The sequence below is a fragment of the Gopherus flavomarginatus genome, chromosome 6, assembly GCF_025201925.1.
Source record: "Gopherus flavomarginatus isolate rGopFla2 chromosome 6, rGopFla2.mat.asm, whole genome shotgun sequence".
Lineage (NCBI taxonomy): Eukaryota > Metazoa > Chordata > Testudines > Testudinidae > Gopherus > Gopherus flavomarginatus.
Window position 1 is genome coordinate 4,566,762 of NC_066622.1, and position 16,089 is coordinate 4,582,850.

Below are 16,089 nucleotides of genomic sequence, written 5' to 3' on the forward strand. Positions count from 1 at the left end.
GAAACCTGCTAGGAAGTGTCAGCCAAAGAGCTAGGTGCCGGGTTGCGGACATGCCCTTTCTTCCTTTTGTGACATTTGAATGAGAAGCAGTGTCTGTGTTTCCCTGCAAAACAGGTGAAGAAGAGTATAAAATACCCTTAGTTTATTATGCACTAGTGGGCATAAAAAAGAAACCATATAGTGTCCCTGTAATAACTCTTAGCTCTGATATAGGGCATAGAATCTTCAAAGTGCTTTGCAAACATTAGCTAATTCTCCCAGCACTGTGTGAGGCAGGGAAGAATTATTGCTCCCATTTTAGGCATCAGGCAATTGTAATGCAGGAAAGTTGCACAGGGAAATTAAGACCCAAAGGTTTAAAAGGGCACTGAGCAATTTTGGGTGTGCAGAACGCTCAGCGTGCGGAGGGTGAGATATGTAGGCACATGCGGGGAGTGAAGATTTTGTACTCATTTGTAAAATAAATAATTGGGCCTAAGCAACTTGCCCAAGGCCACAGACGTAATGGGCCCAATTGTATGTTATCCCTTTCCTGCACTTGGCACAGGAAAGCAACTGAAAGTGGTTTAAATCCCATTGGTTTCAATGTAACATAGAGTAAAATATTACAGAGCTTGTGTAAATGTGTCAAAAATCTGGTTTTTTAATGTTAAATGCAATTATTCTCCTATTTGGTTTCTCTGTATTCTTCAGGCGAGCTTTATATCTGATCCCTTTTGTTTAGTTTGCAGTACTCCCCCGGTCAACATGAAAGTGCAGCCTGTGAACAGAACAGCCTTGCTAGTAACTTGGAACCAACCAGAGATCATCTACCACCCTCCCATTATGAACTACATGATCTCCTACAGCTGGACTAAAAATGAAGATGAAAAAGAGAAGACTTTCACCAAGGACAGTGACAAGGACCTGGTAAAACTGCCGCATCAGCAATTGACCTTAGTCTTAAGCTAGCCTTACACTTTACTTTCCTCAGTAGGAGAAGGTGGGGTACGAAAGCATTTGTTCTGTTTAAATGAATGGTTAGTTTTTTAAATTGCAATGAATTGCTTTTCACACATTCGGTGCTAGTTGAATTCTACGTAGCACATCGCCCAGTATACTAGAGTGTTAATTTATCGTTCACATGGTGGGCACAAAGGGAAATGGGTAGGCAGGTATTTTTTTTTTTATATATAGTGCTGTTGAAAACTATCTGGCTTGGGAACTAGCTCCACTCACTGCGAAAACCTTTTTGGCTTATGTGCAACTCACTGGTTTCACAGTAAGGACTGATCATGCAAAATCTATTATGGGACCAGTGAGTCCCACTGTGCATAGCCCATTGGAGACTATTGGGATGTCCCTGGTAGTGTTTGCAAGATCAGAGCCTAGGAGCCAGGGATGCAGTGGCCCAGGGTGCAGTATTAAAAAGAAGTGTGACGTAGATTTCTCTGCTGATGAGATAGTAGAGGGAAGGGCAGAACAGTTTAGGTGAATGTGGAAATACCAATCCACCAGCTCCGTTTAAGATTGGATCTGTTTGTCATTCTTGTCCAAATGGAAGCAAATACTGTACTAGTCTTTAACATTCTTTGCATATAAAATCAAAGTTATATATTCAGGTTTGAAAGGCCTCCGTTTATTGTTAATCAAAGGAAGTCTCTGGAATAAGGAAATCAGTAATTGTATATGCACATGAAAATGCAGCCGCGCTGAGAGAAATTCCTAATGACTGTTATTTTTTTTCAAATACACAGTCCTCTGGGCCCATTCAATCAGTTATAGAATAATACTTCTCTTATTCCTTCAGATGAAGATTCTTTTACTTCATTTCCATTTATATTTTCAATTTCCCCACTAGACATTGTTATCTAGGTCACATTAGGGAGTGATGTACTTCATGAAATCAGAGAGGAATCTACTGAAAGACACTCAAGGTTATGAAGGTTGTGATGTATTGTAACCTCTCTCTTGTCATAACATCACATGCTTAAGGGAGATTTTTTCCCATCTTTAATGAGAATGGAGTACGTTAAAAAGCAGGAACAATTTGGGCACAAATACAGTGTCTTTTTTTTAATATAAAAATAACAAAATCTGCAGAGAATTCAATGAAGTGATAGCTTGAAGTAAATGGCAATGAACCCAGCTCTGGAGAAGGGGGTTGGAGGTAAAGGATTCAGCCAAAGTTTAGATTAGGGCCAAGAGAGAGGGGCTTGGCAGAAAAACATCCTTTGACAGTGAAATATAATTTACTGTCAATGTACTTCTACTGTGGCAGAAGAAATTGGGAAGTCCAATTGCTTGAGACATTGGAAACTAGGCCATAAGATAGCTCACTGGCCTTGCAAATGACCCACGCTGATACTTAGTGCAGTTATCTTCCTCTGCTGCAAGGCCCAGAGCGGAGCAATTGAGGGCATAAAGGGACCAAGGAGCACACACAGAGTGAATGAATGGCTGGGTAGCCATCCAGCATCTCCAGAGCATCCATGTGCATATTCAAATACTCACATTGTAATGGTGATGGTGGGCTGGAAGGTGATTCCCAACCCAGGGCAACCATTCAGTGTGGGGGCACCATATACAGCAAATTGCCCCAATCATCCCTGCTGTTCATTGCAGAGTAAAGCACCTGGCCTAGGTACTGTGGTGGTTGGTAGCTCTATGTTCATATCCGGGTTGATGGGAAACACCCTTTTCTCCCTCACTGCATTTTTTTATTTTTATTTTTAAAAGATCAAGTAACTTTTTTGCAGTTTTTTGAGCAGTGAGGAGTAGCAAACATGTATGTTAGTGTGGTAGCTAATGCATCATGGGTGAAATTCTCCCCTGTGCAGAGCTAGCGTAAGGTCTGTGCACCACTTAAGTCCTGCTAAGGTCCAGCAGCTTACGTAATGCATGGGCCAGCAGCTGGACCTCTGCCCAAGAGTTAATGTCGCCCTCTAGAAATAGTCTTGTCTACATGTTCTGTGTTAGCACAGTGCTCTATATTGTACAAACTGATCATGGAGAGCCCTTTGGGGGGGAAAATCTGAATAATATCTATTTCTTTTAAACAGAAAGCCATCATTAGCCATGTCTCACCTGACATCCTTTATCTGTTCAGAGTTCAAGCAGTTTGCCGAAATGATATGCGTAGTGACTTTAGCCAGACTATGCTCTTTCAAGGTAAAACAAAAAAAAAAAAAAAGTGTTTTAAATTATGTGATTTTTTTTTTCCTGCGTAGCATTCTTTGCAGACCAAAATGTGTACACGGAATAATATTACAAGGGGTCTGGGTGTTATAAACAGTGCTAATTTCCAACTCTGATCAGCTGAGGCTAGCGGAACACTCATTCAAAAGAGAAGGGTTCATTGACAGACTGTTCTCAGTGATAGGTTGTAATTACTTCCCATCTCCACTGAGTGATCCTTTAGAACCTGGATTTGATGATCTCCAGCGCATATAGCAAGTCCCTTTTATTACTGCAGGTTTTCCAGGAGAAGGCTATGAGAATCCTTTGTTGGTATTGTACCAATTTGTTCGTTTTATTTTGTTTAATTAGTATGTTTACGTTTTTTATCTGAGTTTAGAGCATGCACGTCGGTGCCTTTTAGAAATCTGACTGAATATAAATATATGTAACCTTATTTGAAATCAGCCTTTAGCTACCTAATTTAAAAAATAAATCAAAGGTAGCATAGCCCACTGATGTGGACCCTAAGAATTACTGTAGCTGTAATGCACATGTAGCAAGGATTAGGTCTGGTTAGTGTCTGTATGGGATGAAGGATGGCCCAATCTTACCAAGACAACAGTGTGCACAGATTCTTACTTCTGAACACAGTCTCATTGATTACCAAAACAAAGATACTTTAAATCAGTGATAAAAATTGTCACACTCTCATCTCTCATACATTTCCGTTTCAATTACTCTGAGTAGCGTGATAAGTCTGAGACTAGGAATACAAGTTATTGATAAAAATTATAAATCCTAGTCCTAAGAAAAAGCAGAGTTAAATTACTTGAGTCAGAAGTTATCCATTAAATTAAGAGACATTTTTAAGGGTGACCTTTGGCGAAATATGGGGGGTTCAAACATAGTTAATCTGATAATCCTTAACAGTTGAAACTGTCCATGAAAAGTCAGGCAATGGACACGATTCAATTCTCAGATCCACAAGGTGCCAGTTTTGCCTCTGGTTCTAAGGGGACCAGACAGCAACTGTGAAAAATGGGGACGGGGTGGGGGATAGTAGGTGCCTATATAAGACAGAGCCCTGAGTATCTGGACTGTCCCTATAAAATCAGGATATCTGGTCATCCCACCTCCCGTATTATGTTCTCACTGCAAGTGCCTCATTATCTATCACCAGTGTGGAGGGGGAGGTTCTATCATATCTAATATCTAATAAATGTATGCTGTACACTTCTGTCAGATCTAATAAATGTATCCTGTACACTTCTCTGTGGTATCTGAGCGCCTGGATCTGTGGGGAGAGTTTTGGTCTTTAAATGCCCAACAGGATCAGAAGTTTGTGTACTGGGGACCTTTCATCTCAGCTCTTTAAGCTAAGGGCGAAAGGGACTGAACCACTGAAACTTGACCAAGATACTCATTTGATTATAGGCAAAAGAGCCTTTTGGACAGCTTCCCAGTTACACTACGAGATCTATAATGGAGGTTACACACACACACACCAGTATGGCAATGGCAGACGTTGATGTGTTTCCCTCCTTAGCCATTTCCCCTCACTCCTCCAAAAAAGTAGGGCAAGTTCTTCCAGTTTTACACAGGCTCCAGAATATACATTTTAAAATAACTCCTCAGAAGGTATCATCACACTGTATCTTGCTTGTTGGAATTGTTTGGCTGTTTATGCTAATGCTAACCTGCATTCTTCTAGAAGTTTAAGCTGATAGAAGCTCAGATTGGTGGTGTGTATATGTGTGTGGGGAGGGGTGAGGGAACAGTACATTGGGATGGTTAAATGTAATTTAATTTGTCTAGCAGATGATTACAATTTATATTTCCTTCACTCTTTACAAACTAGTAATTATAAATAAATAAGAAAACACAAAAAACCCTGTTTCGTGATGGCTGGCAGTGTTTTAAAGCATTCAAGTTTTATTTTGAAACATTGCTCACTCACATACACACTCTAAACAAACTATAAACACGTACCTAATTACAAACAGTACACGGCATGTGGCATGGCAGATGAACCTGAAATACATTTCTCCCCCACTGTCACAAATAAACAACTTGAGGGATGTATAATTGCTTACGACAAACCCAGTTCCTTAACTTCAGCCACTCTAATATTAATTCTGAATACCAGGGACTAGAATCTATTTCATTTATATCAGCCTAAATTGAGATGAACACAGCTGTAATATGTTTTAAGGTCAGTAGACATTATGAACATTTAGTCTGACCTGCTGCATAACTGGGCCATAGATTTTCACCTAACTTGTGGGTGAGTAAGAACATATATTTTATGGCTCAGTAGGCAAAAGCCAACATTTTCAAAGCAAAGTGGTTAATATAAGGCTTGTAAATCCATATTTAGGCACTAATATGGATTTAGATGAATTTAGGCACCTTACCTTGAAAATCTTGGCCTGACTCTCAGTTTACACAGGAGTAATTGGGACCAGAATTTGGATTTGGTTGTACATATCATGCCACTTCAGCCATTTTTTACTCATCTGTGATTACCATCTTATACACCAGCCACTGTTTCCTCTATAGTAATCCCTAGGCACACTCAGTAGCAATGGCTCTCAAGGTTTTGAAATTTTTAGATGCCTTTAATTTCTGAGAAATTGTTTAGCAAGAATAACTGCATTTTTCAGCTTCATGACCCACATAAAAAATATCCTTCTTTGTTTCCCAGCTAACACTACTCGAATATTCGAGGGGACCAGAATTGTTAAAACAGGAGTGGTAAGTAGTGGACATAAATCAGTGCAGCAAATTTAAAAGCAGTTGTAAATTGTGCCATAATACCCACCAGGTGGCAGCATAATGTTGTAAATCTACTGCAGTGATTTGAGAGGGTGTTATTTTATTTAAATCATGAGCAAAAGCTTTAATAGCCTGTTTCCACATATGGAATAGCTTTATAGCTTCATGATTCTGTAAGCTTTCTTTGGAGAGAAAATATGTAATCCTAATGATGACTGAGAATATGCTTAATTTCTTTTAATAACTAAATGAATAGAGAGGTTCATGCAGTAGGAGCCAGGCAGTGTTTTGGCATATGGCATCTGCAGTCTTCCAATGCTGTGGAAATATCTCCTTGTGTAAATTAGACCTTAGCAAATTATTTATTTTAATTCTTCATTTCATGTTACTTGAGGCTATAAATATTAACTAAGGTGAACTTTCAACAGCTCTTCTAATTTTGTATTCCAAAATCCAGAAAGTGCAATATGCAAATATATTTTACACCACTTAAAAATGCCCAGTTTTAGTTCTGAAAGAACATAGTTATGGTCAGTGCTGTAATGCCAATCACATTTATGGAATTCATATTAAAGAACGTAGGCTAAGTGCTTTATTTCTGGTTTCACTCAGTCCCATTCTGAATGGTAATACCCCAGTAATACAGGCCTCAAACAAGAATGATTAACATTTTAACATTTTTCATGAATAATGTAGAGATGTACAAAATCTGCTGCCAACTTTTACTATTTCAGCCCAGCTCTAACGGCAAATGCCAGAGAAAAGCACATGTCTCAAAGCTATAGAGGTTAAGATAGGTAAGCATCCAGAAGTTCAGATGCTCATTTAAAGTTTGAGCTCAAGATCTCAGAAGAACAGGCTCTCCCTGGAGATCTCCAGTTCTTTGTGATTGCAGCTGGGTCAGAAAGAACATGAGAGCAGTCTTTCTTGTTTTGCTGCAGCATTTCAATTTCCTGGCTTGGCTGAAAACAGGAATAGCAAGGGGATGCAGAGTATTATGACTAAATGTACTAAGCTTTTAAAACTCTAAAAATATTTAGGGTCGTAGACATTTTATGGGTTGGGTGAGGGTTCAGATCAGTGCCTATGTTTCCCATGTTTGCTGTTCCTCATAAATGCATTTGCAGCATAACCTCCACTTTGTTTTTGTTGATTGAACTGGTAACACGAAGCGTAAGTGCATCATGGTGTAATGTCCTGAGCACAGAACTAAATTCTAATCCTGGCTCTTCCACAGAATTATTCTGTGTCTTTGGACAAATCAGTGAACGTCAGTGTCTTTAGGATGATCACCACTACAGGCAGCCACGGTAACAGTGAAATTCATCTAATGGTTTTCAAACGTTTAGCCAGGTTTTATTCTGGATAGATCATGTGTGTACAAAGTTGATCGTTTTAGGGTTGCTGATCATCTTGCAGTACAGCCCGAGTAGCTGCAACTCTGGGTCAGAATTCGGCCCCAGCTGCATTGGGGAAATAAACTGTACCAGCCCTTTTCCTCCCACAGACCCCCACCCACCCCCCCACGTGCAGCCATTGCTCTGAGTTGCAAGGGCAGAGTGCGCTGGGCAGGATTGGTAGAAGCAACTTGTGGCGGTGACTAAGGGCTGGTGATTGTGGTAGCCAGCTCAGGGCAATAAGGAAGCCTTGCGTGCCCTCGTACTGCCCTGCGTGGTGCACAACCAGGGTCTCAGTTGAGATCTTTCGAAGGATGATGATGCCAAACTGTGCCATAATGCCAAACCTTAGCAGAATAACGCCAAGCTATGCAGGGTAACTAACAAAATTAGGAAATAATTGCAACTGAGACCCCAATCCTGCAATCAGATCTGTATGGAAGGACCCCAGGACTCTTTGTGAGAACAAGGGATGCCCCATGTTTGGATCCAGTTGCAGGAACTGGGCCCATTATTACAAAATTAGGGGCATTATAGTAGCTGCTGCAACACAGCTTTTATTTTAAGGTAAAATGTACATGATTTCACATTTTAAACATTTTGTAGTCTTTGGTTTAGAGAATTGGCATAGTGAAAGTCATTAAACTTTTAAAAATATATACTCCCTCCCCCCCTCCCAAAAAGGAAATATTCTTCAAAAGTCACTAAGGAAGGGAAGAGGTTGAGTATAAAATGAAGATAAGAGTAATGAGATATTGCTATAATTGTTGTTTGGAAATGGCAAATGCAAGAACATTGACTCCTCTTGGGAATGACTACACTGCAGTCAGAGGAGTCACTGCAGCTGGTGTAGACATAACTCAAGATCGCGTTGATCTAGCTAGAGTCACATTAGCAGTGAAGCCAGGCACGGCTGCTTAGGTACCTACCCAAGGTCCCACGTGGGGTTGTACAGTTTGTGTACATCAAAGCTAATTCGAGTATGTGGTCTGATCGCACCTGAATGCATTGTAGACATAATCTGTGTCATTTGCCTTGTGACTTTTTAATGCTTGTGCTTGTACTGTTTCTGGGTAGATTTGACTCCAGTTTGTATAAATATACTTGTCTCATTTGAACAGAATAATGGGCAGAATGGAGTGTTTGGAAAGAAAAAGAAAACAAAAGGAAAAAAAAGCCGAGGTAGCATATCAGTTACCCCTACTGACACTCTTTCTGGTGTGTTTTCTTCCCTTGTCCCCTCTGGTGGTCTCTTCAAGCCTACAGCTTCTCCTGCTTCTTCAGCTGACATGGCTCCCATCAGTTCTGGATCTTCTACCTGGACTACTTCTGGTCTTCCTTTCTCCTTTGTTTCAATGGCAACTGGAATGGGACCGTCATCTAGTGGAAGCCAAGCAACAGTGGCCTCCGTGGTGACCAGCACATTGCTTGCCGGCCTTGGGTTTAGCGGTGGCGGTATTTCCTCCTTTCCTAGCACTGTGTGGCCAACCCGCCTTCCTAGTGCTGCTTCTACCAGCAAACAGTCAGTTAGGCCGGTGCTTACAACTCCTGAGGCTTTATCTTCTCCAGGACCAGACAGTGATTCCGCTCTGACGAAAGACAATGAGGGAGCAGAGGAAGGAGAAAAGGATGAGAAGAGTGAAAGTGAGGATGGCGAAAGGGAACATGATGAAGAGGGAGAAAAGGATTCAGAAAAGAAAGACAAGAGTGCAGTGACAGAGGCTGCCGAGGTACAAAATAACACTGAGACCACACTAACGACCATTTCCCCTAATAGAACTGTAGAGGAGGAAGGAAATAAAACCATACCCGGTCAAGAGCAAAACATTTTCCCAACAGATAAGAGTCCTGAAGAAGAGATGGTTACTGAAACAGACACTCAGGCCCAACCTGTCCCCTCCACCCAAGTGCCACCAGCATTCACAAATGAACATTATGTAGGGCAAATCCCAAAGGGACCAGAGACAACATCAAGAAAAGCTTTTCCCAACGACCATAGGTTTCCAGAGGAAAATTCATCGGATAACAGATTCATCACCATTAACCCAGGTGAGTGATCCTGGGGGAGGGATGAGTGGGAGCTGTGTTTACTGCCTTGTTTCAGATTCCGTTGAAAAAGCTATAGGGACCAGATTCCTCACTGACTGACACCCCACACGATCCCATTAGCAGCAATAGTGTAAAGCAGTGTAGGACTCAGCCCACAAATGATGTTAGAACTCTGGGGGTGAGGTGGGTGGGAAATACACAGGGGAGGGAGTTTACTGTGTTAGGAAATTACCCAGCCTCCAATTAAAAACGTGTGCTTCGAGCTGAAAAATGAAGTTTGGCAAGAAATTAGCCTCCAATATGGTTGGCTGCTTTAGGAGTTTTGTTGTTAGAAATTAATATAGCTAACTGTAATTGTGAAATTATCTTTGAACAATGGCCGCTGTGTCTTATGCATATCTGTTTTTCATAAAACGTTTGTGACATGTATAAAGTTATGTATGCGTAAGACTTTTTCACTGCTTAGCTCCATCATATCTGGCTGGCTGGCTTTCTCACCACGCACTCACAGGCCTCAAGACTGATCCGTGTAGATGGTCCTTTGTATTTCACAGAGTCCATGGAAGTTAAGGGGGTTCTGCACTGGCAGTGTTACGTGGATCCAGTTACAGGTTTACCTTGGTCTCCCTCTGAGGTTTTAATGAGATGACTGTCTGAGTGACTGTAAGATGATGTATGCTTGTTTGTTTGTTTTGTAAAAAATCACTGTTTATTTTGCAGAACTATAGTATGTTCAGTAATTTTGTTTTTCCAGCAAAGCTGTTGTGGAGTTAGAATACTGTGAAAAAGCATCTTAAATATTTATTTCTCTTTTACATTTATGAAGAATAAAATCCAGACCTTTTATGCTAAGTTACAGCTCAGAATCAATTTTCACGGCTAAATTTTAAAAAATCAAAGCCCCCAATCCTTAATGATGTTTGTTATAGAAATGCTGATCCAACTATAATGCTGCGACTCAGAACTGTTCTGCAAGAAAACAGATTAGCAGCAGTGGAGCGGTCATGCTCTAACCCCAGTTTTGCTGACATTTTTTATGCAGAGTCTGCTGATTTTCTAGCTTGCTTTCTTCTACTCCATGGTGTCACATGGTGGTTTTATTTAAAGTCAGCTCTTCCCACCATACATGCTTTAAAACACTTGCGTAGGCAACTTGCAAGACCCACCTTGCCATGTCTGCTTTTTGTCAGGATAAGCGTGCACGCTGGCTTTTGCAGTGCTGAGTCAGAGCTCAAGGTCGTAAGAATTGGGCATAGTGGAACCTCACTTCGAGGCCACCTGGCTTGCTCTGTGAAGGCAAATCTGCCTCTTGAATAGAGGTACTGGGTTCTTCCCTCCCCCTGCTTAGGAGTACCTAATGTCCTGATTTCCTCGAATGTCCGAATTTCATGTCTTTTGTGCAAGCTCTAGCAAAGAGCCTGATGGCTTACTGCCAGTGTAATGTAAATGAGAGAGGAAATGGACAGATGGCTCCAATGTCCATCAGAGGACATATGGTTTGTTATCACGTTAGTTTTTCTGGGGTGTGAGTAAGGGGGGGGTTAAGAAAAGATGGGAAAGAATGTGAGGAAGGTGAGAAAACGCTAATGCACAGCCATATTTTATTATGAATAGGACTCACTAGTCTGACATGGCTTGCTCCCACTCTGTCTGACACATGGAGAGCCCATATGCCTTGAGGAATCTCTGGAGGAAGGAGAGGAAGTAGCTCAGAAGCAGTCCAGGGAGTCCGGCATGGCTTGTGTTAATCAGTTACCAGGTCTGTGGGCATAGTTCACTTGGAGGTTGGCTGTGGGCTATCTGGAAAGACAGAACATGCAATGGATCTTCCTGGAGACCTGAGAAAAGGACAGCCAGCCTATAGAAGTCACAGCCAATATGGTTCTAGGTTTTTCTATGCTGGCATGAGGGAAGTGACATCAGCTGTGTCCTTCATGTTCTGGCTCAGGATATCTGTAAGGAGAAGGCTGAGAGTCAGATTTTAGAGCCAAACTCACCAGAGGAAGTGATGAGTGACAAAGTTCCTGCCATTTCCCAGGCCGGAATCTTAATTGAGTCTCTGGTGGCATCACATACAGATTTATTCAAGAACAGGGGGTGGTCTAGCTTCTTTTCAACTTCATAGGCAGATGGTGTTAAGCTCCTAGGTCTTGAATCTGCAGAAGAAACATGAAGGTGAACCTTGAGGGACATGCAGAGACCTTTAAGGGCCAATTCACACCATTTTCCTAAGTTAGAGTCCCCTTTTCTTTCCCTGGGCTCTGAGGGGCAAATGTTAGTCTCTAATAGACCAGAGAATTTTTCACAAACCTAGTGACCATTGAGTCAATCTTTGGGAAGGACCAGGAGCAGCGCCAGGGTCATCTGCAAATTTGACACCACCAGCTCAGGATTAAACAAAGATTGTGAATGGCTTGCCAATTACAGAACCAGTTTCTCCTCCCTTGGTTTTCACACCTCAACTGCTAGAACAGGGCCTTATCCTCCCTGATTGAACTACCTCATTATCTCTAGCTTGCCTGCATATATATATCTGGCCCTGGAAATTTCCACTACATGCATCTGAGGAAGTGGGTATTCACCCACGAAAGCTCATGCTCCAAAATGTCTGTTAGTCTATAAGGTGCCACAGGATTCTTTGCTGCTCTCTTATTCTCTTGATCCTGGCAAGCCCTTCATTCATGCAAAGAGACTCCTTTGCTCATGAGACTCCTTGCATGAGCAAACACTGGTTTGCAGGACTTAAGTGGCTTTTGGAGCATTGAGATAAGCATGTCATTAGATCAAAGTTTGTGAAACTTAGCATCCTTAGGTGGCTAGTGTGGAAGGAAGTATATTAAAGCATTGCTGAGAATTAGTACAGGTGAAAAACGTGCAAAGCATTCCCAAAATGTGCAAAAAGGAGAGTTTTTGCAGTTGATTATAGTCTCTAGAGGACAAAGCAGCTTTTTTTAGATACTTCATTTCTACAGTGAACCAGAAAAACTAAATTTGCTGTGGGTTATTTTGATGGGGTTTTTGAGTGGAAAATTGTATCGTTTTAAAGATTAGAACATTGTTTTATAACAATGTACACTTGCAAAATTAGTTATAGGGAACCAAATTAGCAGTGCATAAGGAGATAACTGAAAAGGAGAAGCACAGCTGACTAGAGGAGAATAGGAACACGAGAAATTATGGGGAAAGAGAGGCCAATTAGTACAGGAAGGCTCATTTTCTTTCAACATATACACATACCTTTCCTGAGGCCATGTCATTATTTTCTGAATGGCATTGGCCCCCTCATCTGGTGTTATTGGCCGATGTTAATAGTTCCTTCTGCTATTGAGTGCTTGCTCACATGCTCCTATTTCAGTTTTTTGCTCATCCCTCTCAATTGTGTTTTTTGCCTAATTGTATCTTGCTCTGCAACTGTAAAATAAACAGCTGTTCAGAATTATTCAGGATTTTTTAAATCGGGAAATTAGAAGTGAGATTCTGCACAAAAAAGCATGGTTCAGTCTTGACATGTAATTGCCAATATTAACCAACAGAACTGATTTGCCATGTTGGAAGCTTAAACAAATACTATTTGATACAAGATAATGTATTAGGGTGACCAGATGTCCCGTATTTTATAGGGTCTTTTTCTTATATAGGTTCCTATTACCCCCCACCCCTATCCTGATTTTTCACACTTGCTGTCTGGTCACCCTATAATGTATTCACTTTCCACCTCTGTCATCAACAAATTTAACATATTTCCAGTTGGTGCTTTAGACTGGATCATGAGCATAGCTTGAAAACAATATAGATCTAGCCCCGACCCTGTGGGATTCCATTTTGTAGGAACTGCTTCCTATTCCCTACAGGGTTAACAAAGCTTCACACAAGTTTGCTCACAAGAGGGCTTTATAGCGAGATCATGTCATGCATTCTAAACCTTATTTAGTTTCAATATAAGACTTCAGTGCTTTGGTTTTCAGAACAATCTTCACTGGAGCTGAGGTTACAAAAGCCTTTTGGGGATAATCTCACTAGGATAATTAAACATCTGTGTAATTCTTTTTCTTCATATGTGCAAGAATTATCAAGTTGTATTTTCATGCAACTCTTGACCAGTTTTGCATGGCAGATTATAGAAGCATACAGTAATAGGGTTTGAATGCTGGTAAATAGATGTACTGGATTACACAAGAAGATCTTGTTCAGAAGAACAGTGTGAATTCTGATTACTTGACATTATGGTTATGGGTGATCAACATCAGTTTATTAAATAATGAAATGGCATATTTAAGAGTTATAGCAGTCAATAGGAATGAGCACTGAAGAAGTGCCTATAAATCAGTAAAAAAAATTCTGCATGACATTTTAAAAAACATTTTTAAAACTTCTCACATTTCCACACTTAGAATGACTGACATTATCTCTGAGTGCTATTAACTGACCATTGCCTTTCATTTGAATGAGTGGATGATATGAGACAGCTCTGCTGGGACAATGACATTTTGTTGGATTCAGAACATATCTATTGTCTTGGTTATCTGTATCTAAAATGATATGACAAACAGAACTTTGTCTCTGCGCTGGAGGTTTATGCAGTGTCAAGGGATAATAAAGGGAAAGTTTCAGCAAGGCATAGGTAAGGTAGGTAATATATTACCAGCAACTATTGCTTATTGTGACAAGTGGCATTACTTTTGGAGAATAAACATTTTTATATTCTCAGGGAGAAAGCTTTAGAGACTAGAATTTTCCGACTGTAGAATTTCTCTCTCCCATTGACCTTTGTCAATAAATCCCCATGCCAAAGCACCCCTTTGTTGTCTCTCTGTCCAATTTCCATTGCCAGGTCCTGAAATAGATGAAAGTGCTGAATAAGTGTTTCTCAAGAAAGTGATTGTTATGGATACCTACACCCTTTCGTACACTGAGAAATGGATTTTAAACTGCCTGAGCTCATGTTGTGTAGGACTTCCTGAAGCAGATATGCTATTATAGTTTTTATTCCTTCCTACTGGGATGAATTCCAAGCCAGTAAAAGGCAAACTGAATTAATTCAACAATGACATATGCCACTGGAAATTGTTTACATTTCTTAGCAAAATTGGAGTTTCCTCATCCATGGTTTTTGTTTTTTTTTATGCTGAAGTAAGGCATATACTGGGCACAGTTACAACAAGGATACATTATTTGCTCTACCACTGCTCGGTGTTTTCAGTTTAAAAATGAAAGATTGAAAGGCCAATTTTAGCTAGAGTGCAGAGAAGTATAAAGCTCTGTATCCTTCTTTTCAATGTATCAGTTTCTCAACATTTTGTTCATGTTACCCAGCATGCTGTCTTTTAATCTGCTTCTCTTCTCCTATACTGAAGGAGGCACCTGCTGGCAGTCCAGATGTACTGCTAAAGTCTTCTAGCATCAGCAGTCATCTTATAGCAACTTTCGCTGATGTTTTTCTTTCAGTTCACTCCAAACACCGCTTAAGCAGTGAAAAACACTTAGTTTCTTTTCAAAACCAAGAAACTAGTTTTTTCTCTAGTGGCAGATTGTTGCTTGGCCATTTCCACTTGGAATCTCAGCCATCAGCATCAATGAATTGTGCTTGCTATTCTACCTTTTGACATATTGAGCTCTTTCTTCTTTTCGCATCTGTGGCAAGATGGGTATGAGAGGTCAGATAAGCACAATCTCCCCGGTAGAATAAATAAAAGAAATATCATGAATATTACAAAAGTATTGTACTTAATTGTGGTGTGTCAAAACTGTGTTTGCTAAGGGATGTGAATTATTTCATGCAAACTAAAATATACATTTTTATGCCAAAGCATAAAGAGAGGATCATGTATGGAACACTCACGCTGTAGGAGAGAAATGAAGTAATATTCTGTCTGGCTTGGGGTTGCTGGTGGTATTTCACTTTCCTAGTAAGTTTTAATGGACCATACATTGTAATGTACTGTAAACGGGTTGGGACTCACCACCCGCGGCGCCTCCTGCTGGTGACTCCGGGAATTAGCTCGATTCCAGTGGAGCGCCCCCTCCTGGTGGTGTCCCATCCATTGTTCTGCCCTCTACTCTCCGCTGCTGTCACTGGACCCGCATTGCTCCCTGCTCGGTGGCATCCTCTTCGAGGCCACTGCCCTCCAGTGTCCCTTAGTCCATCTGGACCCCATTCCGGGGATCAGTGATCAGCAGTCCAACATTCTAGCCACCATATGCAACCACACACCCCAAAGTCTAATCCCTCTTGTCAGGGATCGGGCGTAGTCTATGATGGCCACTCCCTATGGCTAATGGCTGGGTGTACTGCAAGGAGGAAGGGGGGACCCAGGCCCGCCCTCTACTCTGGGTCCCAGCCCAGGGACCCTCTGGCGTCAGCCTCGCTGTCCTCTTTCTTTCCCCTCCTCTGTCTGTTCCCCTGGGCCGCTTCCCCTATGGCCCCTTGCACCCGCTAGGCCCTTCCCTTCAGGGCCTGCAGCCTGGCAGCTATGGGCTAGAGCCTTCTAGCCTCCCTGAGCCTGCCCAGCACTGCGCTGTCCATGGTGCTAGTCTCCCCCTTGGAGACTGACCTTCCCCTGTCAAAGGCTTGGGACAGACTGATCACTCCTGCTCTGGGCAGCCTTTATGTATGGGTAAGCCTGGCCCTGATTGGCTCCCCATAAGCCCTTTTCTGATTGGCTCCCAGGCTGCGCAGGCTCCCTGGCCTGCCACAGCCCATCATCCCAGG

The 16,089-nt window shown here is 41.5% G+C and overlaps 1 protein-coding gene across 2 annotated transcripts in view; it reads left to right on the forward strand.

Moving 5' to 3' along the window:
• The window catches only part of PTPRG (protein tyrosine phosphatase receptor type G), a 597,139-nt gene that overhangs the window by 488,136 nt on the left and 92,914 nt on the right, over window positions 1–16,089 (forward strand). The window contains exons 9-12 of one of the 2 annotated variants that reach the window (XM_050957273.1): window positions 725–909; window positions 3,042–3,150; window positions 5,864–5,913; window positions 8,453–9,380. In XM_050957273.1, the coding sequence (XP_050813230.1) occupies window positions 725–909; window positions 3,042–3,150; window positions 5,864–5,913; window positions 8,453–9,380 (1,272 nt within the window). The remainder of the gene's footprint in view (window positions 1–724; window positions 910–3,041; window positions 3,151–5,863; window positions 5,914–8,452; window positions 9,381–16,089) is intronic. The other variant, XM_050957274.1, reaches the window with a different exon arrangement.